The following is a 17103-nucleotide window of genomic DNA, read 5'->3' on the forward strand; positions in this document are numbered from 1 at the left end:
TTTGACTACCGTAATAAAAATGAAAAAGAACGGAAACGTTTACAAAGATCTAAAGGCCATTATAGTTACTACACAACATTCGAGTTCTTACCAAAAAAAATCAGAACATGCCCCATTAAGAGACACATAATCACATCCATACACGTAACTGCCACCAGCTATCATGCGCACATGGCGCACTTTTCCACCCAATATTCTTTCCCCACTCCCCCACATCATTTGTATAAACCACTTTAAACCCTATAAAACCCCTCTCAAACACCTTTAACAAATCCCCTGCTTCAAAAACTCACTTTCCCAGTTTCCCTGTCCGAAAACCAAAAATTTCCCACTTCCACCTCAAAAAATGAGGACCCATTTGTACATTTTGTGGACCCTCCTGATCCTGGGGGTGGCGCATGTGAGCCGTGCGTCACACCACGCGGCTCCCACGCCGGCGGTGGACTGCTCGACGGTGGTGCTGAACATGGTGGATTGTCTGTCGTTTGTGACGAGTGGGAGTACGGTGAGTAAGCCAGAAGGGTCGTGTTGTTCTGGTCTGAAATCTGTGCTTAAAAGTAATGCAGAGTGCTTGTGTGAGGCGTTTAAGAATAGTGCTCAGTTTGGTGTGTCTTTGAATGTCACTAAAGCCATGACTCTCCCTGCTGTTTGCAAGATTTCTACTCCTGTCAATAACTGTGGAAGTAAGTCCTTTTTTTCACATGGGCATGTATGTAATAATATAAATATATTTGTTGTTTAATTTTATTTGCGTTTTTATTTTGAGCATATTATGATGATCTGTATTCTGTAGTGCTCTATTTTATATCTTCAAATTACAATTTACGACTTAAGAATTTTATTTCTAGTTTGAAGCTCACAATTTGGTTTTTGTATTTGCAGCTAGCGCTGGGCAGGCTTATTTTCTTCCCTGAAATACATATTTTCTTCCCTGAAAATAAGTACTTATTTATGCAAATAATAAGTTATTCTTTTTACAAAATAAGTCTGGCTATAGCCCCCACATGATTTGTAACTTTTTTTTGGTGTATGGCAACTCGGTTCAATTTTTATTAGCTTTTTTGGTATTTGCTCTCTCTCTTTCTGTATATGAATAATATGCAGTCTGTCTTTCTATCAGATCTTGCTTGGCTAGAAGATTTAAATGTTATTCAGCTATTTTAATAAATTTATCGAAAATGTTCAATAAATAAACCTAAACTTGAACTGCACAAGTCATCAACGTGATTCACAATACTCATCTTCATTGTAGACTCCTTTTCCTATTGGTTTAAGTGAGCCATGACTTCGACATTTCTCTAGACATCGGAAGTACACAATTTTCTTTTAGGTTGATATTCAATACTGCAAATCACCAAAAAAATGCAATTGAGTCAATTTTAAACTGTGTGACTAATTTGATATATTTGAACCAAATGACTGACGACTTTGATATTTATCCCAGTATAAGAACTAGAAGTATTTGGTTTACTAATCTGTTTTCCTTTAACAATGTGATGATGTTTCTTATTCACTAGTCTATGGTAATGAGTAATGACTTATCTCATTCGTTTGGCCAAGATATTTCACTCCTGGTGTCCAGGACCCCTAGTAATCTTGTATATATTATACCTGTCCATCATCTTTATTGTCCAGTATGTGTATGTTCTCCTGTTCTTCAAGCTTTAGAAGTTGTAACCTGTGCACCGAAATTGAGGATACTCCCACACCCTTGCCTTGAATCCTCAGTTCTTCACATGTTTCTAACACGAGTAGATGGGTACTTTGAAAACCCACATTTTCCGGTAGAGTTTCTATATTATCATGAAGGAGAGTTTTAAGTTGAGTGAATTGAAACCCAAGTAGATTTTGTGATAATAATGGGTGTGATGCTAAAGTCTGCTTCGCACCATGAGCTATTCGATTCCAGCCATTCAAGGCATTCTATTTCCTTGCAACACATAATACAACTTTTAGGACCGTAGCATAGAATAGGAAATGTCTTGAACTTAAACTTAGACAAGAGGAAGCCCCGGATAAAAATGGTTTGGAGACCACATATTTGTGGCTCTAATATTGCCTGCTTTTGTACTATTTATAACCAAAATTCAAGTGTAGAGATATAAAGAAATCAGAGTTATGTTACCTCACATCAAATAATGGGTAGAATTATAGAAGTATAAAGCATTTATAAGCAAGTAAAATTAATTTTTTTAGATTCTTTGTAACACCATATACTGAATGGTAAGTTTCAGTCTGTATGAGTACATTCTTATTCAAAATTTGAGATCTTTTGATTTTATCATGGCTGTTTTTATTCAGTATCATGTTTATTTTTGAAGAAACTTACTATCTTGTAGCCTCCTTGACATCAACCATGTATTAGATTACGCAAAGGATTCATTTTTTTCATTCAGTGATGCCAATGTGACACTACAAAATTGTTTGACATACTCTTCTAGTGCACAATTATTTCTTTTCTAATAGAATGTAATTATAATTTTCTTACATTGTTGCAGCTCTTTCTCCAATGGCATTGCCTCCCAGCTCCATTTCAGATGCACCTGCCATGACAATTTCAACTGATGATGGTACACCAGCACCGTCTCCAGGAAGCTCAGGCGCCTCATCTGCGCTTGTAGTATCTGCATCATTACTTGTTCTGAGCTTAATTGTCGCATCAGTGTCATTGTTCTGATCAGCCATTCTGGTTGTATGAAGTAGACCATTGAAGGGAGTATTGTGATGTGATCTTATCTATTAGGTGCCATTCTATGCATTTTACACCGGAGGTCCGGTGGTCACAGATTCCTAGATTCTACTTATTGTTATGGTTCCTGAGGATGTATATTATTTGAGCATGTGGACTACTTGTTTCCTCTAAACTTATGCTATTCCCTTCACCTTTTTTCCCCCGCGAATTTACATATCTATGCCTGGTTGATAGGGGTGATCACGGTGCGGGCGGTGCGATTTTTCACTAAAACCGTGAACCAAACCGCATGTAAAACCTCAAACCGCAATCACACCATGCTAGCATAAAAACCACGTAAACCGTACCACAAAAATAAGGTGCGGTGCGGTGTAGTTTGTGCGGTTTGTATGCTTAATAATAAATATTTTTAGTTGAAGTTAAAAATAAAATTTAAATATACACTAATTAAAATCTTTTCTTGTAATGAATTTATATAATATTTATCATTTTAGAGCTACAACAAGTCAACAACTACTAAAATAATACAAACAAAAGTGTAAATATGATTAAAAAAAATATATATGAATACTAAGAGATATATTATAATAATATAATCATTTCATACAAATTTGATATAATGGTAATGTGAGATTGATAAGATAATTATTAATTATTATTTGAAGAGATTTAACAAATATATATAACATAATTATAAAATAATATATATGAATATAATATAATATTATAATATTGCGGTGCGGTGCGGTTTGAACCGCAATAGGAATATGTCAAACCGCAACCCGCACCGCACCGCACGGTTTGTGAAAAATTCAAACCGCAACCGCACCATGAAAATTAAAAACCGCATTTTGCGGTGCGGTTTGATGTGGTGTGAGCGGTTTATGCGGTTTGGACGGTTTCTTGATCACCCCTACTAAATGTTTTTTTTCACCATGACACATATCCGAGTTATAATTAAGCGACTGATATATGCCCATAATAAATTCGGGCGACCCTTAAATTTGTTGGTTTGGTCGCGAGCGTGAGTGTGCATTCGGCAAGGTTTACGCTGAAATTCAGTTGGACTGGGGTTTGGTATTTTGTAAATATAAGGTCGGTTATCTATTAGAGAAATTTTTCGAGAAATATTCTCGAGAATTTCCCCATTTTTTCATAAGAAAATGGTTTTGTTCTAAATGTCGGTGATTAATCTCTATTCCGTAACTCACCGAACTCCCAATCAATTCAATTAATCTTCGATTAATTCTTGTTATGTGATTTCAATGATTAAGTACGATTACCGCTTTTTACAACATTGAAAAATGGTGATAAACGATTTTTTAAAAATTATTTTGTTCGTTCTCGACCATTTTTTTTGAAACTCATCACATCTTTTTTCAAAGCAATTTTTCTTTCTTGAAAATTATATTATCTTTTAGAAAATGAAATAAAAACAAATACAGGAAAAATCTGAAATATATATACTAAGAAGTCGAACATATATCTTTTCTCGAAAATATTTTCTAACAAACAAATGGAGTTTAAAATAAATATTTCTTGCCAAATTAGTATTCTCAATTTTTTATAAGTACTTCATGACTTTTTGCATAAACGGTACGACTAAGTGTTTCTGACTCGTAAATTCATAAACCGAGTTTTAAGACAGTCAGACGATAATAAATGTTTCTAACTTATAAACCCATGTTTTTAAGCCGGCCAACCACACCCAGAGTATAACTAAAATATCCGGAATACTTTTCATAATTTTAGTATCAAAATCGATAATATAGATCCAAAACTTATTTACAAAAAGAAAGGACGATATACCGACGTGAACGAAGTTGTAAAACTCACTATTTATTCTTCAAACAGTCTAAAACGAAAAAGAAAAACACAAGGGCCCGCCAGAAATATTCAATCATAAATCATGGACAACAAAACCAACTTTCCAGGCCATATTTGACAAAAAATAGGCTACCTAACCTGACCTCAAATCCCAAACAAGCCTTATCTCAAAACAATGAAAAACCCAAAACACCCTCAAATAACCTCAAGAACCGACCCGGATCCTTTAAGCATTTTCCGGGCGCCACCTTCCTCCTTGGCCTTACAATAATTTCTCACGGCGGTGAGCTCGTACGGACTCGTATCCGTCGCGAGCCACTGCTCCACCGTGAAAGTTTTCTGCGCACAAGGCACATGAGCTCCGGTCGAAGTAACTTCAACGTAGTTACAATACCACCCGTGGTGCGAACCCGACCCGTCAGATGTCAAGTTCATGGAGCAAACCGGGGCACTTAAACACGGACCTTTACCACTGAAAATGTCGAGATTACCCCTCTCGAAATAGTTATAACCCGGGCCCATTAACCCGCCCCATTTCTCTAGATCCTTGATTCGAACGCCCCACCCGTTTGCATCTGATAGAGTCACTGTCATGATCGAGTCAGTTCCCGCTTTCAACACTGATCCGGTTCGTACGTAGATCGTGTATACACAATCTGAATCTTCCTGCATTTTTAACAAAAATATTTTTGTTGATAATCAGCTCTTCGAGAATTATAACATTACATTTACATTAATAAAATACATTTATTAGATTTACGAACAAGTTAAATCATGAGATAACAACGAAAAATAAGAACGAGATCTTATTATAAATTTTTCATAAGATCTCGTTCTCATTTCAGTTAGTCGATATCTCATGATCCAAATAATACTTCTAATGTGTGTGATAATAAGAATAGACTTACAGAGCGAACAATGGAGGCCAGAGAGAGGACGATGAAGAGATGAATGGAGAGATGGGTGAGTCCCATGATTTGTTTCTTCATTTTGGGTTTTGTTGTGTTTGTTATTCTTCACTATGGCCTATTTTATAGAGGGAGCAGTGAGCTGAGACTTGAGGGTGTGTTGGACTTAGTAGTGATCTGGATCATGATAATTTTGTAAAATGTAAATAAATCTTTTACGCGTTATTGTTTGTCCGTGGAATCCTGCTAAGGAATTGTACATATACCTTGCAAAGGAATAAGACATACCCTTTGAATATTTAGTACTTTTTCTTTTTTACTTGTCTTTTTTTTCGAGGTGGAGGGAGTATATTCCAATTCTTTTTTAAGGAGGATAACTTGGATTTTAAAATGTATTAGAATTTTGAGAAATCTATTTATGATTTTGAATTATATTATAAAATTTGGTGATATTCAATCAGAGTTTTAAGTTATACATAAAAATCTGTTGGTATTTAATTGAGATTATCTAAAATTCATTAAAATTTGATGATATTCAAATTTGATAGATTTTTTGAATTTTATAAATGACGGAATTTGTGAGAATGTTTAGTGTACTTTAAGATATTTGAAATTACACCAAAATCGTGAAATTTTAAAATATTATGCTTAAGTCCTAAAGATTCTCATCAATTTTGAGACATTTTATCAAGAATCCGTATAAAATCAAAATCAACTATAATCTTTTAAAATTAATAAACTATATAAAATTTATTAAAATCGCAAGTTGAATACATGGAGTCTTGAACTCGAGGTGCATCTCATGATTCAATATCTGAATGAGATTAAATAAAATAATATAAAATATTAATTATATAAAATTTGTTGAACAATGTTTTGTTTCGATGATATGGACTATATTAATCGATTATGTCTTAAAATATTATATTTTTTATTATTTTAAATTATTATATACAAATATATTATTTTAATACAACAACAATTACATGTAATTTTATTATATATTTACAGAGTTTCGAAGATTATTATCCACATTAGCATGTTGGCTGAAATTGTGGACAAACATAAAAATACCATTGAAAAACGATTTATTGTCAGTTTTGCTGCATATTATTTAAAGTAAACATGTGTGCATAAATGGAGTAATTGTACTATAAGAGCAACTCCAAGGGACTCTCTAAACAAGCTCCTAAGTCTAAATTTTAGGAGTATATCAAAATTTAGTGCTCCAATGGGCTCGTAGATGCTCTTTAAAAATTTAGGAGCCTACTCTCTCTCCTTTCTTTTAAAGAGCATCTAGTAGCTCTTAACTCAATATTATATTAATTTTCCTTCAATCCTCCCTCTCTTTTAGTTAACTTTTTCCTCTCATTTATATAAAATGTGAATAAGGAGTTAGCTATAAAGAGTAGTATTGGAGTTCTCACGTTTTCTAATGTATTAACTTACTAGGAGCCACATTTTATATTATTGTTTAAGGAATGATTTAGGAGCACCATTGGAGATGCTACTAAATCTAGCTCCGTCAAGAAACATGCAACTCTCCTCCTTCAGTGTATTGTATATAGAGAGACACTGCAGTAACTGGGAATAAATGATAATTTACTAGAACTTTTCCCCCTTTTAATTTACAACTTTATACAAGATGTCAGATTTAAATGCATTTAAATACATAAATAAAAGTTTTGTTATGATTTTAATGAATGTGAAAAATTTGATGGAAGCATTTGTTTCCTTGTATCTTCTGGGAGACCACATGAGGGAACAAGAGGCACCGGAAGGCACCATTTCTATCTCCTCTTGGCGTTGCATGGATTTACGAAGAATGGTTGGTCCTTCGGCATCACTAGCTACGGTCCCTTGATCTATGTACCGGAACTCAGTCTTGCTGAAACTATCCAGTGAAACTGTGAGGCATTATACAACTAGTAATTCCAGACAAGAGACAAATAAAAGTAGTATAAACCTTACAATTAGCATGTTGTCTAGCTTACCAAGAGCTGGGAGATTAATAGTTTACATTATCTTTATGTAATTTTTCTAGTGGTAGTAAGAAATGTAAATCGGACGTAAAGTAAAGGCACAACGATTTGTCGGATCAATAAGCGATTAATCAGATGATTAATCGAAAGATTTAATTAGTTCAACAAATACAGAACGGATAGATTAATCAAAATTAATCATCGACTTTTGAAATAATGCTTAACTCGATTCATTTGAGCATCAACTTGAATAGCATAAAATGATAAAAGGTCCAGTAACATAAAGAAAACAAACTAACTCGATAATCGGAAATTTGACTCGACTGTTTTTCATCAATTGATCATATGTAATGATATTATATTATATTATGTTATTTAAAAATTGTTACAACAAATAAAAGTAAGATACAATGAGTTATGTTCATTTATATAACAAGATATATTATATATATATATATAATTATGCCGACGTAGTAACAACATTGAGTTGTATTTTATTAAGCGGTCTGCAAATAGAGTTGCCCATCAGCTAGCTAGAGTGGCTTATATGTATCCATATCGTAGTAGTTTTGATAGGCAGTCTGATCTCATCGAGGTGATGAAGTGTATGATGCATGATTTGGTTGATTAATATATTTCTTCTATTTCTGTCAAAAAAAATATATAACACATATATAATATTAATCAAATTATATTATGTAAAAATTATTAAAAAATTATAAATATAATAAAATGAGAATTGTTACCCGCTTTAGAAGATCCCACAACAGTAACATTTTTGTCACCAAAAATATGGGAGGGATGGGGGATGGGAAATGGGAGGAGTGAGGACTAGGGGTGAGCATTCGGTCGGTTCGGTTCAAAACCGAACCGAACCGAAAACCGAATTATGCGTTTTTTCGAAACCGAACCGAACCGAATTATTATTCTAAACCGAACCGAACCAACCGAAATATTTCGGTTCGGTTTCGGTTTCGGTTTAGTAAAACCGAAATTTTTAAATCATGTATTTTAACTGTGAACCTTAATCAACCAACCTTAAACAAATAGTACCAAAGTGCTAAATGCGATGACCAGGCACCAGCAGACAACAGAGGTAACCAGCAGTGTAGCAAGCCAAGATGTAAATACTCAGAAGATACTCAGAAGCTAAGAGATCGAAGAAGACTAGAGGAGTACAGACCTGGAGCGAGTAGTAACGAAGTCGGAGCAAGTAATAAAGGAGTGGGGGTTAGTGTAAAGTGGCAGTGATGTACAGAGTCTACGACGGAGAGACGCTTCCACACTCAACAGATAGAAATTGGATTACAGAAGTCAGGGTTATGGGTTAGATAAAATATATTTATTTTATATATAATTAAAATTTCGGTTATTTCGGTTTAAACCGAATTATTCAATCAAAAACCGAACCGAAATAATTTTCGGTTCAATCCGAAAAACCGAATAAACCGAAATTTTGAAAAAAATGGAACCGAACCGAACCGAAATTATTCGGTTCGATTCGGTTTTACGGTTTCGGTTCGGTTTTGCTCACCCCTAGTGAGGACCGGAGTATAATTTTTATTAATGTCACCAAAAAAAATTGTTATTTTTGTCGTAACTTCACAAGGGGTTAAAATAGGCATCTAGAAACAGAGGCTGGCTGTACGACTAAGGGGTCATTTGATAACCCCTTAATGAAAGGAATCATTGGAGTCGTCCAGAATTTATTTGATCAAGACTGTTTGATAAACTTCGTAATAGGCTGGACGACAAAGAAAAAGTTCTGAACCACGGCACCTAGTTTCTCTCCCTCAACCATCCAGTGGAGTGTTTAATAAAAAAAAATCCACTTCAGCATGACTCTCGCTCAGTTAATAATATATTTGTCTCGTTCCTAATAAAATTTATATATGTTATATTACATACTCTCTTTGATTTATTATATAAGTTGTTTGACTTTTAAAAAGCATTTTTAGAAGATTTGACCACATGCTTAAATTTATTTTTTAATTTTTTTAATAAAAATATTTATATTTTAAAAAAATTACAAAAATATTAATTTTTACTATATGATCAAAGCACCCAAAATTACGTTTATATTAAACAACCTATAAATTACATCAGAGAGAGTATCATTTAGTAGAATTTTTTAATAAATTATTCATCATTCAGCTAAATTATAAAAAATGTTAACAAACGATCTTTCTCATCCAGAAATTAAGATTGACCGATCATCCAGGAATCTCAGTGATCCAGAAATGACGTTCAGATTTAACAAATGACCCCTAAATTGTATAGGCAGCAAGAATTTACACAAAAGCGATGACGAGACCAACGTACAGTATGTTCCGATCCTCACCTCAATTATGATTCTGCTTCCGCTCAATTCTCTTGTCAGTGTAAGATTTCTACTCAATCAACGTTTAATTTTGATTTTTAATTATCAATCCTCGCTAATTTGTTGGTTTCATTTTGACCTAGATTTATCATCATTCTGTGTGTGTTTCATTCAATTTCAATTGTAATACTGTGATTGCGATAAATTTGTGGCTTGATTATCAACTGTTGCTGTAGGTTAATTTAATTTTGTTTTTACTTTTTGCACATGGCTAATTTGTGAGTCAACTTATCCTACAAAGTATCTGTTTTTAGTAATGAATTTATGTTTGTGGATTATGAAATAGAGGATTTTTGTTGGTAAATTGTTTGTTTTTGCAGCCAAGTTTGTTAAGAGAGATATTTGTACCGATTTTGTGAGCTTCGATTGCTTCTAACCTTATGAAACCGCAAGTTCATAAAATTGTCTGATATGGAACTACTGGTTTACGTTGTTGTACAATATGATTTGTGTATTGTTTGGTGCTAAGCCAACACTTCATGAATTTTGCGTAATGAAGTTATGTGGTGTTTGGTTGTAAGGAACGGAATGGTGGTTGGTATTGGAATGAAATGCAGGCTATCTTGTTCACATTAAATGAATCTATGCATTATATCTATTCCTTCCTGAATTAGAACTATCGTGGCATCCTGGATCCATGACACTGCAATCATTGTTAAAATATTGTATAATATCATGTTGTACTCTGTTATTTCTGCAGCTGCAAGGCTATGCTATTTATCAATTTTTACAGTAGTATACTTTGTCACAATTTTACGGCTGTCAATGCTACAAAAAAGAATGCGTTTATGAATCCCATGAACCTGGAAATATTTCTTATAAAAACTTCTTTGTAAATTGAGCAGTGATGGTTTGTTTACATGAACTTGGACCAAGATCGTGATGGGGGCATTATTGAGTTTAAACAATACAAGGGCCAGAACAAACAATCTCTATGAGGTTTCCTCCAGTGAAGCATGTAAGAGACAGAGGACTTCATCAAGCTTTTGGGAGGATAATCCACGTTTGATTCCGAGCCTTCCTGACGAGATATCAATCCAGATTCTAGCTAGACTTCCCAGAATTTGCTACTTGGACATGAAGTTGGTATCAAGGAGCTGGAAAGCCGTGATAACAAGTGCAGAACTTTACAAATTGAGAAAAGAACTTGGAACAGCAGAACAGTGGCTGTACATTTTGACCAAATTTGATGGTGATAAGCTTGTATGGTTTGCCTTAGACCCACATTCTAAAAGGTGGCAAAAGTTACCATTAATGCCTAATGTTGCTGCGGAAGATGGAAGCAGAAGGGGCTTGTCTGCCCTCAATGTGTGGCATATGGTTGGTTCGAGTATTAAAATTGCAGATGCTGTAAGGGGTTGGCTTGGGAGAAGGCCTGCATTGGATCAAATTCCATTTTGTGGATGTGCTGTTGCAGCTGTTGACGGCTGCCTCTATGTGATAGGCGGATTTTCTAAGGCTTTGCCAATGAAATGTGTCAGGAAGTATGATCCAACCCTAAATGTGTGGAGCGAAGTAAGTTCCATGTCCGTGGGTAGGGCTTATTGTAAAACAAGTGTATTGAACAACAAACTTTTTGTTGTTGGAGGTGTTAGTAGGGGACGTGGTGGACTGACCCCTCTTCAATCTGCAGAGGTGTTTGATCCGCAAACTGGTGCTTGGTCTGAAGTTCCTAGCATGCCATTTTCAAAAGCTCAGGTGCTGCCAACAGCTTTTCTAGCAGATTTGCTCAAGCCAATCGCAACAGGGATGACATCATACAAAGGAAAATTATATGTTTCTCAAAGTTTATACTGTTGGCCATTTTTTGTTGATGTTGGAGGAGAAGTTTATGATCCTGATTCAAATTCATGGTTTGAAATGCCAGTTGGTATGGGAGAAGGTTGGCCTGCAAGGCAAGCTGGAACAAAAGTGAGTGTTATTGTAGAAGATGACTTGTATGCACTGGATCCTTCTACTTCTCTAGATAGTGCTAGGATCAAAACTTATGATTACGAAGGTGATACTTGGAAAGTGGTTGATGGAGATGTACCCATTCGTGACTTTGCTGAATCCGAATCACCATATCTACTTTCTGGTTTACTAGGGAAGCTCCATGTGATCACTAAAGATGCCAATCAAAACATTCTGGTTATGCAGGCTGATAAACAAAATCATCTAGAGTCCTCTGCATCAACTGCTGATCTTATACAGGGCTCGTTACAGGAATCAGTTGTGCAATCTGAAACAAATATATGGACGGTTATTGCCACCAAGAATGCTAGTTCTGCAGAGCTAATCAGCTGTCAGGTCCTTGATATGTAGGACCCAAGTACGGAAGAATGCTTAGTTATTTGTGTGTTTACTCCACTGTTAATACGTAAACCTGATTGGTCAGTTGAGCTGATACTGACATGTTTTGGTAATGATAAATGTAATATGTGTGTAAATCTGACCTAATGATCATAATTCATGAATGTAATCCCACTGTCACATGTTTGTGTTAGAAATGTATTTCATACTAGTTTTGTTATAGTGTCTATATTACAATTGCACCAAAGTTTTTTTTTTTTTAAATAGATGGAATTTCATTTATATTATGAATGATGGGTCATGGTCCCAGGCATTGGCAGACGGAGGGTTTATCTGACCTACAGTTTGGTAACCATCGGATGGTGTATCTAATGGTCATTTTTGTGACGTTCAGTGCTTTTTTTCTGTTAAACAGGTAAAATGGACGTGATAGAAATTTGTTATAGTACCGGTCATTGGATACATCTTCCAGTGGCTATAAAAGTGTGAGTTGGATAAGCTTCTCCAACATGTACATGTTGGGGAACACGACTCTGGCAAAGCAGCGGGGATAAATGATATATTGATAATGGCAAACCCATGCTTCTGGCAAAGCAGTGGGGATCAGTTACGAATACAGAACAGAATACAGGGTACCACGTATATCGTAAATGTGAGAAAACATTAGTTCACTCAACTAGTTAAATGAATAGAGATTATGGATAGATATGTATATGAGTCTTCCTGCTAGTGATACAAGTACAGATACTAGATATAAGATTATTAGGAAGCAAAGAACATGAAAGCCTTGTATACAAGACTAACAATAGAGGCGTTTAAGTCTTGCTGAGGCTTCCAGTATACTTTCTCTATGCCCGAACGCAGTGACTCTTATATACTCTTCACCTCCTGGACCGAATCCGCTTCCTGGAACTGTAATTATGTTTGCCTTCTCAAGAATCTCAGCGAAAACATCCCAGGATCTGGAACCTGGAAAGTGTACCCAAACATATGGTGCGTTTACTCCCCCGTATGCCTTCAAACCCATTGAAGCAAATGTGTTTAGCAATACATTTGCATTCTCCTTGTAGTAGTCAACCACAGAGTAGATTGCCTGTAAAAGATAGGTTCATAAATACATAATGCTTGGACCAAATAAAAGGATCTGTCGAAGTGCCAAGAAATTACCTTGAGACCGTCTGGAGAAAGACAAGCTAAACCGCCAGCTTGAGCTATGCTGGAAGCACCATTGAAGCAAGTGCAGACGATACGATTGAAATCATGGATAACTGGAAACCCATTTGAGTATAGTAGCTCCTCCGGTACCACAGTCCATCCAAGGCGAACGCCAGTAAATCCAGCAATCTTGGAGAATGATGAAATTTCTATGGCAACCTATGTAATATAAAAAAATCTCAGTATAATATTTATTATATCAAAATCTATTTTAGTATTTGTTTTACCTCTTTGGCTCCAGGAATTTCATATATGGAGCGAGGAGATTCATCAGTTATATAAGCAGCATATGCAGAGTCATAGACAATGATTGATCCATTCTTCTTGGCAAACTCTACGAGCTGTTGCAATTGCTTGTAAGTTGCAGCATGACCAGTTGGATTATTTGGGGAGCAAAAGAATATAATGTCTGTTCTTGAAGCAGTTGACAGATCTGGGAAGAAATTGTTCTCAGGTCTGCATGTCATGTACTCAACATTCTTGTATTTGCTCATATTATCTTGGAATTCACCACTTTGACCAATTATAACACTTGAATCCATATAAGCCTGTTTAGAACACATGTTTTGAAATGCTTGATTAGTCGAGTGATCTACTTTTAACTCATGTTTGTTTCACTGATTATAATTCTCTTATAGTTAATCTACTTGCTTTGAGTTTGAAAGTTTTTATATGTAAAATAGATTTATAGTCCGAACCAAGTATGATAAAGCAAATTCTTGCAAACAAATATATCCTTCCTGACTAATACTCCTTCGTGTTATAGCTATTGTTTCTGAAGTAATAAAAGAAATATTTGAATACCGGAAAGTTTGGATCTTGTACAGCAATTGAAACTTCTGAGCCAAGAAGCAGCTTCAGGTAAAGAACACTCAGATCAGGTTAATGAGTTAGGAAAAGTGAATAGATTGATTGAAATCCGAAAACTTCACTACCTGCAGACGTGAAATATCACATTGTGAACCATCAGATATAAAAACTTCTGTATCTTTTACTGTTACATCTCCATAAAATGTATCTGCAACTGCTTTCCTTAATTCCTGTAAAATTTGCACAGTTGCTGATCAGCAAGAATTAAGAGTGTTTCTAGTTTCTCTATCGAATGGATTATCCTAGTTCTGTCCTTTTGCCAGAGAACATATTTCAGACCCTGGGTTCCTGATGTTGGATACAGAAAGAAATGGTTACAACATATAAAGGGCATAAACATTCTACCTTGTTTCCTTGCTCAGCTCCATATCCTCTATACCCTTTACGTGTTGAAAGGTCTCGTGCAAACTGCATTTACATGATCTCAGTAAACATTTATTAAGGGCAGATCTTAAGTTGCATCACATATAGTTCTATAGATCTTGAGTGATATCACATATAGCCTGTTAAACAGTTTTATTTAACAGACTTGGGGCCAAAATGAGTCGAATAGTTGGAATTTTTCGATGGTGCTTAAGATATAGGCTAGACATAGTCTATATATCACAAGAGAAACTTACATCTGACATGGTATGAGCTACAATATCTGGTATAGGCTGTGTTGTGTCACCGATCCCCAGGCTTATAATTTTTGCATTTGGATACTTTTCCAAGTGTTCAAGCTCCCGAGCAGAAATCTGTAATAATGAAATAGATATTCAAACCATAGGAATTATGATCTCAGATTTGAACTGAAACTTCTTTAACATGACATGATTCATCACGAGGAAGTTTGAGTATACCAACCTCAGGGAACAGATAGTTCTTTTGCAGCCTTTCTAAATTCACATTGCGAGCTACCTTTGTACGATGATGCTCAGAGATTTCCAGCAATTCTGCATTGGAAAAATGATAAATTGATTCATCTGAGAATAATGAACACGATAATATAGACCACTGAAATAACGAGTTTTTTCACATACCAGTGCCCTCCCTTGGTACAACTAAGCTGCAAAAGAACAAAAAACCAAACAAAATGAATCAGTTTTATGGATCTTTCCATCATATTTACCAAACTGTTCCCTACTATCATCTAGATGCTATGATAAGCTACTAAAATCAGTTTCTTGCCTAACCGCTTAACAGTTAGATCAACGCCTTAAAAACCATAGTACGCACAAAAACATGATAAATTACATTCATAAATAGAAGCATACCGAACTCTTTCCCCAACCCTGTAATTTGCAGAAATCTTGATCAGTGACACCCTGGGGTGCAAAAGACCATCAAGGGGTGTAAAATTGCAGGTCAGAGCCTTGTACATCCTTTCGACTAGTTTGATTTTCTTTGTTATTTCTTACTTGATATATTTTTATCCTTCCTCAATGCTTTCTTTTGTGTATCTGAGAAGTGTTGAGAATACAAGTGAAGTTTACAAATTTATAGTGATGCATGACACAGCTTAGTGAGTAAGTGTCACTCTCAAACTACAGCACATAATCAAAAGGTAGAAGAGATCCCCATGCATAAAAATTACTATATCTCAAGTCTTTTTTTCTTTTTCTTTTTTGATGAATTTCTATCAAGTCTTAGTATTCAAAAACGTGTAGAAACGGTTCACACCACCCTCTCTTGGAAATTAGTTTGCTTAAACATTTTCTAGTATCCTAATACATAATTTGTCCTTTGTAGTATTTAAACAACATCTGTTACCAACTTTCTTGTGATCTCTTAAGTTCGGTTAGTTTCTTGTAATATCTTCAAACCTAAAACATAAACTTTGTCGGTTTGTCTTAAAGTTATTCGATTGAATTTCTCAACACTCCTCTCACTCGAAAGTACATTTATTTGACATTGAGTAGAGGAAGCCATCTTCGAACAGGGCTCCTATGAAGCTTCCTGTAAATCCTCCTATGATATATTTCAAATGGTTTCTCAGAAATGACTTTTCTTCAATTCTTCTGTATTAAATTTTGATTAGACAAATAATTAGTTATCAGTTCTTTTGCATAATAGATGGCCTTAAAAGAAGTAGTTGATCAGAGAATCAGGGAGTATGGGGAGTTTGTTTAATAGTTAATGAGCCAATTAACGGGAATGGAATTTATATCTTATTCTTAGTATTGGATTTAATAATCTAATTACTTCGATTTCATATCATTGTTATTCTCGTTAACCCCTATTCTCGTGACCTTGGTTCCTATTCCTGATTGGCATTCCAAACCAATGATCAGAGCACCTCAGAGAAAAGAAAATTCTGTTTGCATTTTCCACAAACACTCTTTCCTCATCCTTTCCGGTACCATATTTTTCTGTCCGTGAATGTTTTGGCTTTCAACAAATGCATTATACTTGCATGTATATTAACTTTCTATGGTTGTTTCCTTGATGCTGATTGCTGCAGAGCGGCATAGTCTTCCAAGATTATTTAGACTATTTAAATATACACACACCCACATAAGCATATTAGCATGTAAACCAAGCCAAACCAAACCAAATCAGAGGAGGGTAAAATGTACGCGACTATGCCCCTATTCGTTTAGAATAAGGAGACTGTTTCCGTGAGACCCCCGGCTTAGTACAAGTCAAAGTTTTGTGTGAAATATAAGTAGATTATATCTTGACCAATGATTTCTAACACATGGGACTCACCTCTATCAGCAATGCATCTGTCCATTAATGATCTGAGCCGTTGCGCCTGAGCCTTCTCCCAAAAGCATAACACCAGAACACTCAGAATCCTAAGACACTAAACCGAGTCTCAACTACTCTAATACGCCGTCGCCAATCATTCTACGTTAACATGTACAATGGATTTTAATAATTAATAACTTTTTATATAGTAATTAAATTAATAAATAAATTTTAATACATTATTGATAAGATTCAAATTTTAAT

At 35.1% G+C, this 17103-nt stretch overlaps 4 protein-coding genes across 5 annotated transcripts; 2 read left to right on the forward strand and 2 right to left on the reverse strand.

Annotated features, from left to right (window-relative positions):
* The first annotated feature begins 240 nt into the window (after positions 1–240).
* LOC108225226 (non-specific lipid transfer protein GPI-anchored 31) lies at positions 241–2882 on the forward strand. Of its 2 annotated transcripts, XM_064080500.1 has the most exons (3): positions 241–683; positions 883–941; positions 2499–2555. In XM_064080500.1, the coding sequence occupies exons 1-2, from the start codon at positions 347–349 to the stop codon at positions 912–914; spliced, it is 369 nt and encodes a 122-aa protein (XP_063936570.1). In that variant the 5' UTR covers positions 241–346; the 3' UTR covers positions 915–941; positions 2499–2555. The 2 variants fall into 2 exon arrangements, with proteins under 2 accessions (XP_063936570.1, XP_017255542.1); XM_017400053.2 differs by lacking the exon at positions 883–941 and having other exon boundaries at positions 2499–2882.
* A 1624-nt stretch (positions 2883–4506) lies between these two features.
* Positions 4507–5606, reverse strand: LOC108225292 (PLAT domain-containing protein 3). The gene is made up of 2 exons (XM_017400127.2): positions 5428–5606; positions 4507–5185 (listed from the first exon to the last, which is right to left on the reverse strand). The coding sequence occupies exons 1-2, from the start codon at positions 5506–5508 to the stop codon at positions 4715–4717; spliced, it is 552 nt and encodes a 183-aa protein (XP_017255616.1). The 5' UTR covers positions 5509–5606; the 3' UTR covers positions 4507–4714.
* Positions 5607–9676: 4070 nt separating this feature from the next.
* On the forward strand, positions 9677–12303 carry LOC108192979 (F-box/kelch-repeat protein At1g22040). The gene is made up of 2 exons (XM_017359528.2): positions 9677–9790; positions 10635–12303. Exon 2 carries the CDS (start codon positions 10672–10674, stop codon positions 12091–12093), a length of 1422 nt encoding a protein of 473 aa, XP_017215017.1. The 5' UTR covers positions 9677–9790; positions 10635–10671; the 3' UTR covers positions 12094–12303.
* A 420-nt stretch (positions 12304–12723) lies between these two features.
* On the reverse strand, positions 12724–15603 carry LOC108226101 (aminotransferase ALD1, chloroplastic). The gene is made up of 10 exons (XM_017401052.2): positions 15423–15603; positions 15189–15214; positions 15013–15101; positions 14787–14903; positions 14512–14574; positions 14232–14336; positions 14101–14151; positions 13524–13844; positions 13249–13455; positions 12724–13174 (listed from the first exon to the last, which is right to left on the reverse strand). Exons 1-10 carry the CDS (start codon positions 15527–15529, stop codon positions 12881–12883), a joined length of 1380 nt encoding a protein of 459 aa, XP_017256541.2. The 5' UTR covers positions 15530–15603; the 3' UTR covers positions 12724–12880.
* Between the last annotated feature and the right edge of the window lie 1500 nt (positions 15604–17103).

Source organism: Daucus carota, chromosome 6 (assembly GCF_001625215.2).
Source record: "Daucus carota subsp. sativus chromosome 6, DH1 v3.0, whole genome shotgun sequence".
NCBI lineage: Eukaryota > Viridiplantae > Streptophyta > Magnoliopsida > Apiales > Apiaceae > Daucus > Daucus carota.